A 15,524-nucleotide genomic window follows, 5' to 3' on the forward strand; every position below is an offset into this window, starting at 1 on the left:
AGTGGAGTAAACAAGTGGAGTAAACACTAGTGGAGTAAACAATAGTGGAGTAAACACTAGTGGAGTAAACAATAGTGGAGTAAACACCTAGTGGAGTAAACAATAGTGGAGTAAACAATAGTGGAGTAAACAATAGTGGAGTAAACACCAGTGGAGTAAAAAATAGTGCAGTAAACACTAGTGGAGTAAACAATAGTGGAGTAAACACTAGTGGAGTAAAAAATAGTGCAGTAAACACTAGTGGAGTTAACACTTCATGCTTATACATACTATATACATTTTACAGACACAGTCTATTTTCCAATAGTTCTATATGTTGTTTTTTTGTCCTGACCTTCATCTATTTCTGATGTCCATCCAGTTAGATTTTAATATGCCATATATTTTTAACTGTGCTGTTTCACAAAAGTTCTGAACCTATATACAGTTTACGGACACAGTACATTTTATCTTGTTGTTATTAGTCCCACCCTTCAGGTCCATTCAACCTCTCCCGTCTATCTCTTATCATCATCCAGTCCCTTCAGCTCCATTCAACCTCTCCCGTCTATCTCTTAACATCATCCAGTCCCTTCAGGTCCATTCAACCTCTCCCGTCTATCTCTTAACATCCTCCATGTTGGATTTCTATTTGCAATATATTTTTCAACTGTGCTGTGAAGTTTCACAAAAGTTCTGAACCATTCTATTCTCATAGTTTCTACAGATTGTAAATTAAAGATAACATTTTTTTTTGCTAAAAGCATTATTATAGTATTGATCAATTGACTATGACTTTTCAAATCACCCAGTAGTGCTATCTGCAGAGTTGGCTCCAGGTAAATGGTACAATTCTTCAGCTATTCCTGGACCTGTGACCAAAAACAAGCTACATATGGACAGTACCAAAATAAATGATCTAATGACTCTGTTTCTTCGTAGCAAAATCTGCAGAGCTGGGAAGGTTGTATCCCCCATAAATATAACAATTCTAAGTTTTGAACAAAACCCATGAAGTTTTTGCAAAAAGTATCTTCAAGAATTAGATCATGACAGTCAAAAGAATGGTGGGATGACCAGTGCAAATTTGATAGATGTTGGGCAAAAGTTCTGATCCAATAAGGTTCCATACGAGTGGTCAACCGTCAGATGAACACAAACTCATTATCATGCAATTAGGGGTTGAGAATAACCCCTACTGCCTACAGTTCAGTCCAGACATCATGTGACACGAAGAGGTCTGTGTGTATTTGTGTCGCCCCCTAGTGGATGAATGCATAACTTCTCTAGAATATATATATAGGTACGCTTGATTTAACTCGCCTGTCGCACCGGTTGGTCAGAAGTTTTAGTTTTGGGTTCATTCCATCGGTGCTGAAAGAGAACGCTGCCCACCAGGTGATGCTGCCACTGTATTGAAGCCATTCCACACTGTTTTATCTTAGAGCACTATGCTTTATTACCGGTGATGGGTTCAATCAATGAATGGATGGGTTCAGGACACATCAATGTATTCTGTATCAGAAAGTAAGCTGGACATCAATGAAGTCTCGTAGATCGTAGATCATTGCACTCTTTTTTTGTTTATAAAGCCCTCCTGCATAAACTTCCGCTGTACCTTACTTCATTGTTACAGACGTACGAGATAGCAAATCAAATCAAATTGTATTTGTCACATACACATGGTTAGCAGATGTTAATGCGAGTGTAGCGAAATGCTTGTGCTTCTAGTTCCGACAATGCAGTAATAACCAACAAGTAATCTAGCTAACAATTCCAAAACTACTACCTTATAGACACAAGTGTAAGGGGATAAAGAATATGTACATAAAGATATATGAATGAGTGATGGTACAGAGCGGCATGGGCAAGATACAGTAGATGGTATTGAGTGCAGTATATACATATGAGATGAGTATGTAAACAAAGTGGCATAGTTAAAGTGGCTAGTGATACATGTATTACATAAAGATGCAGTAGATGATATAGAGTACAGTATATACATATACATATGAGATGAATAGCAGCCCTGGTCTCAGGGATAGCTGACTCTGGAGATCCCTACGATGTCCAATGAGAGGTAAATCTGCTTTTACTTTTGTTGCACCTTATATGTAGAATGATCTCCAAGACTCTCTATAGTTGGATGACTTGGTGCCTGTTGCACTATTCAAAAGACTGATTCAATACCTTTTTTTACTGAAGAATGTGTTTGTTTTCTATGATTGTGTTTTGCTTTTTCATTTATTGATGTGAATATTGATGAGATTATTGATATGAATATTGATGAGACTGCTCCACCCAAGGTCACGGAGGCTCTTCGCACTGCCAAAGCAGACTCCTGTCTCCTCATCCTCCTTGATCTATCACCTGCCTTCGACACCATGAACCATCAGATCCTCCTCTCCACCCTCTCAGGGCTGGGTATCTTAGACTCTGCACACTCCTGGATTGCATCCTACCTGGCAGGCCTCTCCTACCAGGTGACACGGAGAGGATCTTTCTGCACCAGATACTCAGGGCTCGGTTCTAGGCCCTCTTCTCTCTATACACCAAGTCACTCGGCTGTCATATCCTCACATGGTCTCTCCCATCATTGCTATGCGGATGACACTCAACTACTTTTCTCCTTTCCAAATTTTGTAAGAATCTTTTCTAGGTCCACAAATATAGGACTATTAAAGGCCCAGCCCTGCAGACTGCTATATAGATCCACTAATATAGGACTATTAAAGGCCCAGTGACATTTTTTTAATTCATTATTTTTTATTTTATTTTTCAGTGGGTGCTGCAGCACTGTCAGCACCCCTACTTCACCTATGCCCAGGTGGCAACACGCATCTCTGCGTTCCTGGCAGATATCTCAGCTAGGATGTCAGCCCACCACCTCAAGCTCAACCTAAAAAAAAACAGAGCTACTCTTCCTCCTGGGGAAGGCCTGCCAGCTCCAAGACCGTTCCATCATGATTGACTCCACAATGTCCCATTCCCAGAGTGCAACAAACTTTGGAGTGAACCTGTAAGAACACCCTGTCGTTCTATGCAAACACTGAAGAAGTGACTCTCAGGTTCATGTTTTTAAAAAAAATATTTTTTTATATTTCACCTTTATTTAACCAGGTAGGCAAGTTGAGAACAAGTTCTCATTTACAACTGCGACCTGGCCAAGATAAAGCACAGCAGTTCGACAGATACAACAACACAGAGTTACACATGGAGTAAAACAAACATACAGTCAATAATACAGTAGAAAAACAAGTCTATATACAAAGTGAGCAAATGAGGTGAGATAAGGGAGGTAAAGGCAATAAAAAGGCCATGGTGGGGGAAGTAAATACAATATAGCAAGTAAAACACTGGAATGGTAGATGTGCAGTGGAAGAATGTGCAAAGTAGAAATACTGGGGTGCAAAGGAGAAAGATATATAAATAAATACAGTAGGGCAGAGAACTGGAAGGAGAGGCGGCCAAAGGAAGAATTGTCTTTGGGGGTGACCAGTGAGATATACCTGCTGGAGCGCGTGCTACGGGTGGGTGCTGCTATGGTGACCAGTGAGCTGAGATAAGGCGGGGCTTTATCTAGCAGGGTCTTGTAGATGGCCTAAAGCCAGTGGGTTTGGCGACGAGTATGAAACGAGGGCCAGCCAACTAGAGCATACAGGTTGCAGTGGTGGGTAGTATATGGGGCTTTGGTGACAAAATGGATGGCACTGTGATAGACTGCATCCAATTTGTTGAGTAGAGTTTTAGAGGCTATTTTGTAAATGACATCGCGAAGTCGAGGATCGGTAGGATGGTCAGTTTTACGAGGGTTTGTTTGGCAGCATGAGTGAAGGATGCTTTGTTGCAAAATAGGAAGCCAATTCTAGATTTAATTTTGGATTGGAGATGTTTGATGTGAGTCTGGAATCAGAGTTTACAGTCTAACCAGACACCTAGGTATTTGTAGGTGTCCACATATTCTAAGTCAGAACCGTCCAGAGTGATGCTGGACGGGTGGGCAGGTGCAGGTAGCGATCGGTTGAAGAGCATGCATTTAGTTTTACTTGTATTTAAGAGCAGTTGGAAGCCACATAAGGAGTGTTGTATGGCATTGAAGCTCATCTGGAGGGTAGTTAACACAGTGTCCAAAGAAGGGCCAGAAGTATACAGAATGGTGTCGTCTGCGTAGAGGTGGATCAGAGACTCACCAGCAGCAAGAGCGACATCATTGATGTATACAGAGAAGAGAGTCGGCCCAAGAATTGAACCCTGTGGCACCCCCATAGAGACTGCCAGAGGTCCGGACAACAGGCCCTCCGATTTGACACACTGAACTCTATCGGAGAAGTAGTTGGTGAACCAGGCGAGGCAATCATTTGACATACCAAGGCTGTTGAGTCTGCCGATAAGGATGTGGTTATTGATAGAGTCGAAAGCCTTAGCCAGGTCGATGAATACGGCTGCACAGTATTGTTTCAAAATAACCGCCATCGAACTCTTATCGATGGCGGTTATGATATCATTTAGGACCTTGAGTATGGCTGAAGTGCACCCATGACCAGCTCTGAAACGCCACAGGATGTTTTTGTGCTGGTCAAGGGCAGTCAGGTCTGGAGAGAACCAAGGGATATATCTGTTCCTGGTTCAAAATTTCTTGAAAGGGGCAATTTCTTGAAATGCCTTTCATTCATTATCATGCTCCTTGCACATCCTCTGAAAACAGCTGAAACCCTACCTCTTAAATAAAAACACAGTAAACCCCCAAAACAAAAATATTATTGTGATCTACAACTTGCACTTGACTTTTTTCCCCCCTTTACTAGCTCAGACTTTGCAGATAGTTACTTTACTGAGGAAAGATGTACTTACTATGACTGTGAAATGCAGTTGTCCCACCTAGCAATCTTAAAACGACTCAAATGTTAAATGTGTATATACATAATATATAGCCAGCCTATTGATGTGTTTGGTGTGTATACAGGGCTCATCTCAGCACGACTTCCTGTTAATAAAATAAAGGTTCAATAAATAAATAAAAAATGTGTGGTGGGAGTGTTAAATCAATGCAGCGAAAAACGCCCCCACCCTCTCAGAGCTGGCTGTCTCAGGCTCTATCAGATCCTCCTCTCCACCCTCTCAGAGCTGGCTGTCTCAGGCTCTATCAGATCCTCCTCTCCACCCTCTCAGAGCTGGCTGTCTCAGGCTCTATCAGATCCTCCTCTCCACCCTCTCAGAGCTGGCTGTCTCAGGCTCTATCAGATCCTCCTCTCCACCCTCTCAGAGCTGGCTGTCTCAGGCTCTATCAGATCCTCCTCTCCACCCTCTCAGAGCTGGGTATCTTAGACTCTGCACATTCCTGGATTGCATCCTACCTGGCAGGCCTCTCCTACAAGGGGACGTGGAGAGGATCTTTCTGCCCAAATACTCAGGGCTCGGTTCTAGGCCCTCTTCTCTCTATACACCAAGTCACTCGGCTGTCATATCATCACATGGTCTCTCCCATCATTGCTATGCGGATGACACTCAACTACTTTTCTCCTTTCCAAATTTTGTAAGAATCTTTTCTAGGTCCACTAATATGTGACTATTAAAGGCCCAGCCCTGCAGACTGCTATATAGGTCCACTAATATAGGACTATTAAAGGCCCAGCCCTGCAGACTGCTATATAGGTCCACTAATATAGGACTATTAAAGGCCCAGTGACATTAAAAAAAAAATATATATATAGAAATATATTTTTCAGTGGGTGCTGCAGCACCGTCAGCACCCCTACTTCACCTATGCCCAGGTGGCAACACGCATCTCTGCATGCCTGGCAGATATCTCAGCTAGGATGTCAGCCCACCACCTCAAGCTCAACCTAAAAAAAACAGAGCTACTCTACTCAATTTCTTGAAATGCCCTTCATGCATTATCATGCTCCTTGCCCATCCTCTGAAAACAGCTGAAACCCTACCTCTTAAAAAAAAACACAGTAAACCCCCAAAACAAAAATATTATTGTGATCTACAACTTGCACTTGACTTTTTCCCCCCTTTACTAGCTCAGACTTTGCAGATAGTTACTTTACTGAGGAAAGATGTACTTACCATGACTGTGAAATGCAGTTGTCCCACCTAGCAATCTTAAAACGACTAAAATGTTAAATGTGTATATACAGAATGTATAGCCAGCCTATTGATGTGTTTGGTGTGTATACAGGGCTCATCTCAGCACGACTTCCTGTTAATAAAATCAAGGTTCAATAAATAAATAAAAAATGTGTGGTGGGAGTGTTAAATCAATGCAGCGAAAAACGCCCCCCATTAATTTCGATCGGGGCATGATCCCGCGTGTGTCGCTCCGTAAAATGTTTAACCAATCATACCCATAATCGGAATCCACCACACTCGTTTCCTATTGGCTACATTTAGACTGACAGGGCTACACATACTCCACGACGATTGGTTGTACACTAAACTGCTCAGAGTACATGCATTGGATTGGCGACATATTTCCTCTCGCAGTAAATTCATTGGTTCGTGCATCTAAGACTGTAAATTCCGGGTAGGTTGTCCACGTTTGAGACCGGTAGAAGAGCAGCCGAACACGTTTTGCGTTGCCCTGCTAGAACAATCTTTCTAGTTACCGCCTGGCAGAGCGGAGGTGATTCAGTGAAATCACACATATATATATATTTTTTTTTTAATAAACCATTTTTAAACCAATTGCCTCCTGGTAAGTAAACCCTGTTTGAAATGATTGAATAAATATCCGCTGCGGTAATATTCGTCATCTTATTAAGGCGCTTGTTTGATGCTAAACTAGTAAGCTTAACGCTAGTTGGCATGATAAAAGCTAAGTCATTTTTTTTTTTTTTTTTTTAGTTGTGCTATAATAACTAGCCAGTTAACTAACGTCACCTAGCTAGTACATACTTGTCTTAAATGATTTGATTGTGCCACGAAATGAGACTTTAATTTATTTTTTTAAATCGGGTGACGTGGCTTAAATCAGTCAGTCAGTCAATGCCCGAGTGGACCGTCGAAATGGTCAACTAATCCGACCGGGGTGGTTGAAAGACTGGCCTTTCCCCTAGCGAGCCATGGCTACCCAGTTAGCGATGTTTTCTCTGTTCAAATGTTTATGATATCAGTTTTGACGTCGAAGATTATCAGTCAGACTGCTGTTTTTTTTTATTTTTTTTTTAAGTCTGCTTACGTTTCGGTAACTAAATATTTTTGCTCGTTTTTTTTTTTAAATAAACCTGAGCGAAAAAAGGAGCCGTGGCTAACCTTGGCTAATTAGCTAGCTAGTTAGTTAGCATTGTATTTACCACACGTGTTGGTGATACAATATATCGTAGTTCGCTATTTTCTGCTGTCCGAGTTCATTTGGGTAATAAGATATAGTTGTCTGGCCATCGACATAACCGGTCAAAATCGTTACATTTCGATAACATTGTTTTTCTGTCGATGACGTGACCGGTGTTGCAGTCCGGCCTTTCTGGGTATAAAACCCTTGAAGCTTAACTAAATAATGTTAGACAGTTTAACTGGGTGGGTCTGGGCGACTCATTTGTCTCCTATAATTAATTTCATACTACTATAAACTGAAACCTATTATTGGTTGAATTGACTAGATGTCTAGCGAGCTAGTCATCCAATAGATTAGATTGAATGCAAATGATGCTCTTGCACAGCCTCCTGTAAACGTTTGTGCTAATGGTAACGTTTCTTGTCGCCACGATTGGCTAAATAAATAGCTGGGTGATGTGGCTTGCCGGGTTTGTCAGACAGAACAGACACGGATGGTGACTGGTACAGATCAGACTCCATTATCCACACCATGACAACCACACCTTGTTTCAGTTCTCTTCAGCTGACCAAAGAAATGGTGATGGAGAAACCAAGTGCCCAGCTCGTGGGGCGGGAGTTTGTCCGACAGTACTACACACTACTCAACCAGGCACCCGACTACCTGCACAGGTAAAGCCAATACAGTACTAGAAAATTGTTCCCAAACAGTATCTGTTCCATTGTGATCTGCTTTAATATATTAATGGGTTATCTATCCCTCTACTACAAAGATGAGAAATAACTGATTTTAAACATTTTTGTTTTAGGTTTTATGGAAAAAATTCCTCTTATGTACATGGAGGTCTGGACAACAATGGCAAACCGGTTGAATCAGTCTACGGACAGTCGGTGAGTACTGCAATACAATATCCCCAAATTATATTTGCCTCACTTCATGAAGCGGAATTATACGTTTCCTTTGTGAAATATCCAACGCGACACATCCACTCATGATTTTATGGCAAAGATCTCTCAGTATGTTCATATTAAAGATGGGGGTAATATATTGTCAGTTAGGTTTTCTGATACAAGTCTAACGCATTTTAAGTTTGAGATTCTCATCAAGGTCTTTATTTCTGTATAAAGGAGATCCATAAAAAAGTGTTGGCGCTGAACTTTCGTGACTGCCACACCAAGATCAGACACGTGGACGCCCATGCGACCTTGAACGAGGGCGTGGTGGTGCAAGTGATGGGGGAGCTGTCCAACGACATGCAGCCCATGCGCAAATTCATGCAGACATTCGTGCTGGCCCCTGAGGTAGGTCCTTCAACTGTATAGAGGAACATTGGACATTTTGTCCTTGAAACGTTTTTCATATATGTATTAGCGTCCAGTTCAGTTAAAGGGTTAACTGTTTTAAACTCAATGACCTTGGTGTTTTCAGGGCACTGTAACAAACAAGTTCTACGTTCACAACGATGTATTCCGTTACCAAGACGAAGTGTTTGGGGATTCTGACTCAGAACCCCCTGAAGGTGAGCCAGTTAAAGATTAGGAAGCTTCTTAACGTTTGGCTTGTTTGGTTTCTTATGTAATTTATGTCTCATGACTAATACATAATGGTTAGAGGTGTTACTCTTATTGAACTCCATTGCGGTGCTTTGTACCTCTGGGTCAACGCTACTATTATGAATAATATCCCTTCACCGTTTAGGTACATAGAAGCATCTGCTAAATGACTAAAATGTAACAGGTATTTCATTTAGCTCTGAAACTGCTGTAATTGGGACTCAGTCATGTTCTTGGTGTTTTCAGAGTCTGATGAGGATGTGGAGGAGATGGAGGAGAGAGTACCATCACCTGAGGTGGCCCAGGAAGAGGCTGCAGCCTTCTACAAACAGACACCGTGGTAAGGAAACGCATCTATCTTAGTCTTGAATACATCAGCAATCCTATTCCACTTTTCATCCTCAATGTTAAGTCTGTAATACTATAACATGAATGGTGGCAAACATGCCTTTCATCAGAGAGAGCTGTCCACCCATGGTGCTCAAAATATATATATATATTTTAGATGATCGTAATTCATCTTAACAGAATGTAAAGGGTAGAACTATGTTCTTATACCATCATGACAGGTTTTATTGAAAAGCAAATCATTGACCGTTGCGTCTTCATCCCAGCTATATATCATAAACAAACATTTAACCTAGAAGGAACAAGTCACCTAGACAGTACTAAAACATAACTCCAAATATATTAATTGTCCTGTAGGCTATTTGTATAAACATTTAAATTTAATAAATAACAAAACTGCACGGTTTTCAAGTACAATTTAGGCCTCATTTAATTTAGCCTTGACATTTCATTTTTTAAATAACATAACATGGCTGTCTATTTGTCTCTAATTTGCGACTGTCCTTGGCCTGCTCAGTGAGCCGCTGCTGTTGGGAAATCAAAATTGTCCCACTCCTTTTTAAAGCAGCATACGATATCCATCAGCCTCGTTACTTTGTTCTCAGGAAGGCGCAATCTAGGGGCCTCCTGAGTGGCGCAGTGGTCTAAGGTAGTGCTAGCTGTGTCACTAGAGATTCTGGGTTTGAGTTCAGGCTCTGTTGCATTCGGCCTCAACGGAAGATCCGTGGGGCGGTGGACAATTGGCCCAGCGTCATCCGGGTTAGGGAAGGTTTGACCCAGCGTCGTCCGGGTTAGGGGAGGGTTTACTGAAAGAATAAACGTTTTGTTTTCGAAATGATAGTTTCTGGATTTGACCATATTAAGCTCGTATTTCTGTGTTTATTATAATTAATTCTATGATAGAGCAGTCTGAAAGCAGTGGTAGGCAGCAGCAGGCTTGTCAGCATTCATTCAAACAGCACTTTACTGCGTTTGCCAGCAGCTCAATGCTTGAAGCACGGAGCCGTTTGACTTCAAGCCGATCCACTCCAGAGATTAGGCTGGCAATACTCTAGTGCCTATAAGAACATCCAATAGTCAAGGGTATATGAAATACAAATGGTATAGAGATATAGTCCTATAATTCCTATAACTACAACCTAAAACTTCTTAACTGGGAATATTGAAGACCCATGTTAAAAGGAACCACCAGCTTTCATATGTTCTGAGCAAGGAACTTAAACGTTAGCTTTCTTACATAGCACATATTGCACTTTTACTTCTCCAACCTGGTTTTTGCATTATTTAAACCAAATTGAACATGTTTCATTATTTGTTTGAAACTAAATTGATTTTTATTTAAGTTCAAATGTGTTCATTCAGTATTGTTGTAATTGTCATTATATATAGATGCATGTAAAAAAAATCAGCCGATTAATCGGTATCGGCTTCTTTTTTTTGGTCCCCCCCAGACAATTTAGACATCACATTTCATTTATTGGCTTTTCTGTGATGCGAAATAGTGGTGGTTTACCCAATAAATTACTTGCGACTTATTTAGTGCCACTTCATTCTAGTCTATCCTTGGGTTAATATTAAATGTGTGTGTCTGGGTTACATCAGCACCGAGGCCAAGAGACCAGAGGAGGAGGTGGCTTTAACCCCAGAGCCTGAGGCAGAACCGGAGGCGGAGCTGGAGGCGGAGCTAGAGGCGGAGCCAGACGTGGTGGATGGAAAACGGGACCTGGAGCCAGAGACCCTGCAGCAGCAGGAACACACCACAGAGGAGCAGGGAGAGCAGTGTCCAGTCTCCTCACCCCTGCCCTCTGCCACTGCTGACCCTGCCCCTGCACCCGCTGAAGATAACCGGGTAGGTCTCAACCCTTCTGTTGGCTACGCTGTGGTCATGTCAACATGGTGGTTGTGATTCCTTCTTTGTGTGACCTGGCTGTATATTCCTCTCTGAGTGCTGTGTTTTGGCTGGTTATCCACTGTAGAGGTCACTAGGCAATATGTGACTTGTCTACACCTCTGATTATTCCAGTTTGGTTTAAGAACCATTTTGGTTGCATCAGCTTTGATTAGCTAATTTTGTAGATTAACTACTATTGCAGAGAAATTCCTTCCTTTGACCCTTAATGTTTTTCATTAGGTTCATTGGGCGGCAGGGTAGCCTAGTGGTTAGAGCATTGGACTAGTAACCGGAAGAGCTGACCAGGTACAAATCTGTCATTCTGCCCCTGAACAGGCAGTTCACCCACTGTTCCTAGGCTGTCATTGTAAATAAGAATTTGTTCTTAACTGACTTACCTAGTTAAATAAAGGTAAAATAAAAAGGTTTTTACATAGCTTCTAGTGGTTTCCCTGCACAGCTACCAGACCTCATTCAGCTTGATTTAATAGCGTCTGTTTGGTCTCTCCTCCAGCCTTTCTCCTGGGCCTCTGTCACCAGTAAGAACCTTCCCCCTAGTGGCGCTGTCCCCGTCTCTGGCATCCCCCCCCACGTCGTCAAAGTTCCCTCGGCAACGGTACGTTTTCTCTGTAAAAAAAAAAAAAAAAAAAAAAAAAAAAACAGTCCTCCTGTAGCCGACATGTGTTAAATACCAGCAGAAGAAACCACACATTCTATATTGATTACAAAGGTGATAAAAATCACCTATTACACCTTGTACCAGTTGAAAAACCACATGCACTATATTTATTTAAAAATCACCTATTACACCTTGTATGTATCCTACCAGTTGAAAGACCACATGCACTATATTTTTGATTAGGTATAATTACCATTTACATGTGACTTTTTTAAAATCAACGTTCCTCTTAAAGGACAACGAACACAATCAACTAGTGATTTAGCTTGGAGCCTTGTTGTCTTGGTCTTCTAGCTTGGTTTCTCAGGGTCTTGTCTTGGTGCTTTAGCCCAGGGTGGAGGTGAAAACAGAAGCCGCAGCACAGAGAACACAACCGAGAGGAGACCAGAGACCACGGGAAGCAAGGCCCGGCCCCCCACCAGTCAGAGGACCCCGACCAGGAGGTATGATCCACCAGATAACATCCACCAGGAAGCTGGATCATGTTCAGAATGTAGAAAATTTATTGAAATTAAGTGCAACTGTGATGTACTACCTTACCGCTCATCCAATAAGAACACAGATTTGTTTTCCCGTTGTAAAAAAAAATAAAAATGTTTTGCTGTCTATGTTGGACGTAAACCTGTCTGTTAGATTCCCATTGAGTTCAGACTGTCAGTGTGTGTGTGTATAGTGCTTATTCTTTGAAGAAACATCGGATGTGTATGCGTGACCGTTAATAAAGTGATCTCCTCTCATGCCTCTGTCGGGTCTCTGCTCTTGGTCTGCAGTGCGGGAAGGAGAGCAGGGAGAGTCGTCGGAGGTTGGCCGTGTGGTGAGGTATCCAGACGCTCACCAGCTCTTTGTAGGAAACGTTCCCCATGATGTGGACAAGGCAGAGCTCAAGGAGTTTTTCCAACGTATGTCCCTCTATTTTTTATTTATTTTTATGGTCTACAAAAAAGTTTTTGAATGAATGGCTTTGTATGGTTTCAACTGGCAAATAATTGATTAAATAAGGACAGCACATGATAATCAGTCCTGGGGTGTAGTAGTACCACATTTAGATGGATAGTCTTAATTGATCATAGTCCCCAAATGACCTGTAAAACAGTTAGACATAATTTATTAGAATCATTGATCTTTCTAATTTTAAATGATCTGTGTGTCTGCAACAGAACACAGAATGCTTTGCAGCAACTGATGGAAGTAATTGATTGGTTGAAAGAGTTGTCATTTTAATATGATCTGGTTCCTCCTACAGAGTATGGTACTGTGCTTGAGCTACGGATCAACAGCGGAGGAAAGCTTCCTAACTTTGGGTTTGTGGTGTTTGACGATTCGGAACCTGTACAGAAAATCCTAAGCAACCGGGTACTAATTATTTTTAAACATATGTTAAGCCTGAGTGTTTTAATTACCAACATGCTGTTTTGATGAACTCTGCTCCATTTTTTGTCAAGCCTTCGGCTCCATTTTGTCAAGCCTTCGGCTCCATTTTGTCAAGCCTTCGGCTCCATATTGTCAAGCCTTCAGCTCCATTTTGTCAAGCCTTCGGCTCCATTTCAATGATGATTGAAAGGTGCTTCACATTCCCATGTCTGTTTTGGAAGCAGTACATGTCATTCAAAAACTCTTAATGCATGTACAGACAATCCTTCCTAAAAGCCCACTCTGATCTTTACAGTTTAAATAATTTAAATGAGTTAATATACTAAACGTCCTCTTTCATTTGTAGCCCATTAAGTTCAGAGGCGATGTCCGACTGAACGTGGAGGAGAAGAAGACGCGCTCCGCCCGGGAAGGGGATCGGCGAGACATCCGCCCCAGAGGTCCAGGTGGCCCCGGAGGACCCCGAGAGAGGATAGGAGGGCCCAGGGGCCCCCCCACCAGGGGTGGCATGGCACAGAAACCCAGCTTTGGCTCTGGACGAGGTACTGGATCCAGTGAAGGAGGTCGCTACATGGGTCCTCGTCAGTGAATGTCACTCTAAAGTTGGTCTGACCATGCCAGTTACTACTACTACTGATGTCAGTTGCCCCGACTCTGAGTATTATAAAACAAAGATGGCTTCTACATCCCTCCCTCCCTTCGCGTTTTGTTTTGTTCCTTGGGATTCTGGAATGTGATCCATCTCCTTTTCTCCTGACTTTGACATGATCTGGGCTTTTGTCCTCGTCTTTTACATCATCCTGAACTTGTTGAAAGATAAAAATAATTAAAAAGGGGTCTTAAACTAACTAGTTGAATTGGAACAGCCCAGTTTGGTTTTGGCGTTCTCTCCCTGTTTCTTAAAGGAACGTGTATGTACTGCTTGGGCAGTCCTGTGTATTACCACCACTGTCTTTTCAGGTCAAATGCAAGTAATGGTTTTATTTTAAATTGTGAAGTTGAATCATGGTTGTAAATGGTTATTATCGAGCATGTAACAAATCCGGTCTGCCTTTCACTACTGATGCACTTCATCATGACAAATCAGCTGATGAGAGAACTGAATAAACATGTTTTACTGTTTTAAACCTGACTTCTGTAGTCTATACATCGAGTTCATCTTTATGGTCTGGTTTCCTGGACACATTAGTCCGACTTCTGGACTATAAAGCATATCTGGAGATGTCCAATGAGCTTGCTTTTTAGTGTAAAATTAGGCTTAATTTGTGTCCAGGAAATCGGCCCTTGTTCATTATGAGAAAAGGAACTGTGGCTGCCCTAAGGAAACCTGGCCACGAACTGCGAAAGATGCCATCCCCCAAATCAGGCAGAAGCTCAGAAGCAGTGGTACTCCTGTAGTCGATGCCTTATGTTCCGCACAGGAACCAAGGGGGATTAAGGAAGTAATTCTTTATCACCGAGCAAATGTATTGCCAAGATGTACATCCGTTTTCCTTCCCTTGTAGGGTCAACACAGTGGTTTCTACATCGGATGGAACTCGATGCTAACCATTTTAACAGAGCATGTAAACTAGAGATCACATGGACTAGTTTAAGAGCGGCACCAAACGGAAGAGGAAATTGCCGACTGCTATGGACGACAGGCGGCTCTGGAGGACTTCATCAAAACGGATGCTTTAGTACAGTACACAATAGCCATGGCATGGGCCAAATAAGTATTATATATAACATTCTAGTGCTATTTAGGAGCATCGGTATCGATCATAGGGTTTCAAAGGGCACACCATTGTCAGGCCAACACCCTCTTTTGGGATTACCTTGACTGTAATTGAATAGGTCAACCTACACCACACACACACACATGTGGACACCCCTTCAAATTAGTGGATTTAATTATTTCAGCCACACCCATTGCAGACCAGTGTACAAAATTGAGCACACAGCCATGCAATCTCCATAGACCAACATTGGCAGTAGAATGGCCCGTACTGAAGAGCTTCGTGACTTTCAAAGTGGTACCGTCATAGGATGCTACCTTTCCAACAAGTCTGTTTGTCAAATTTCTGCCCTGCTGGAGCTGCCCCGATCAACTGTAAGTGCTTTTATTTTGAAGTGGAAATGTCTAGGAGCATCAAAGCCTAAGTGGAAGGTCACAAGGTCACAGAACGGGACTGCTGAAGCGAGTAAAAATGGTCTGTCCTCGGTTACAACACTCACTACTGAGTTCCAAACTGCCTCTGGGTGCAACGTCAGCACAAGAACTGTTGCTTTGAGTTTGGAAGAATTTGACTGGCCTGCACAGAGCCCTGACCTCAACCCCATCAAACACCTTTGGGATTAATTTTTGTAATCCTTTATTTAACTAGGCAAGTCAGTTAAGAACAAATTCTTATTTAAAATTATGCCCTAGGAACTTTTATTGAC

General features: G+C 42.1%; 1 protein-coding gene across 1 annotated transcript; it reads left to right on the top strand.

The window, feature by feature from the left end:
* The first annotated feature begins 6,498 nt into the window (after positions 1–6,498).
* Positions 6,499–14,227, top strand: LOC112221266 (ras GTPase-activating protein-binding protein 1). The gene is made up of 12 exons (XM_024383435.2): positions 6,499–6,679; positions 7,813–7,929; positions 8,067–8,148; positions 8,386–8,559; positions 8,687–8,777; positions 9,058–9,151; positions 10,762–11,008; positions 11,565–11,666; positions 12,058–12,172; positions 12,500–12,628; positions 12,973–13,082; positions 13,447–14,227. The coding sequence occupies exons 2-12, from the start codon at positions 7,835–7,837 to the stop codon at positions 13,687–13,689; spliced, it is 1,482 nt and encodes a 493-aa protein (XP_024239203.1). The 5' UTR covers positions 6,499–6,679; positions 7,813–7,834; the 3' UTR covers positions 13,690–14,227.
* Positions 14,228–15,524: the final 1,297 nt, after the last annotated feature.

Source organism: Oncorhynchus tshawytscha, linkage group LG21 (genome assembly GCF_018296145.1).
Source record: "Oncorhynchus tshawytscha isolate Ot180627B linkage group LG21, Otsh_v2.0, whole genome shotgun sequence".
Lineage (NCBI taxonomy): Eukaryota > Metazoa > Chordata > Actinopteri > Salmoniformes > Salmonidae > Oncorhynchus > Oncorhynchus tshawytscha.

Excerpts from the sequence above, each read along its gene's own strand:
- LOC112221266 (XM_024383435.2), top strand. The coding sequence starts at position 7,835 with ATGGTGATGGAGAAACCAAGTGCCCAGCTCGTGGGGCGGGAGTTTGTC. Across the intron at positions 7,930-8,066 it reads GCACCCGACTACCTGCACAG|GTTTTATGGAAAAAATTCCT; the intron begins GTAAAGCCAATA and ends TTTTTGTTTTAG. Across the intron at positions 8,778-9,057 it reads TGACTCAGAACCCCCTGAAG|AGTCTGATGAGGATGTGGAG; the intron begins GTGAGCCAGTTA and ends TGGTGTTTTCAG.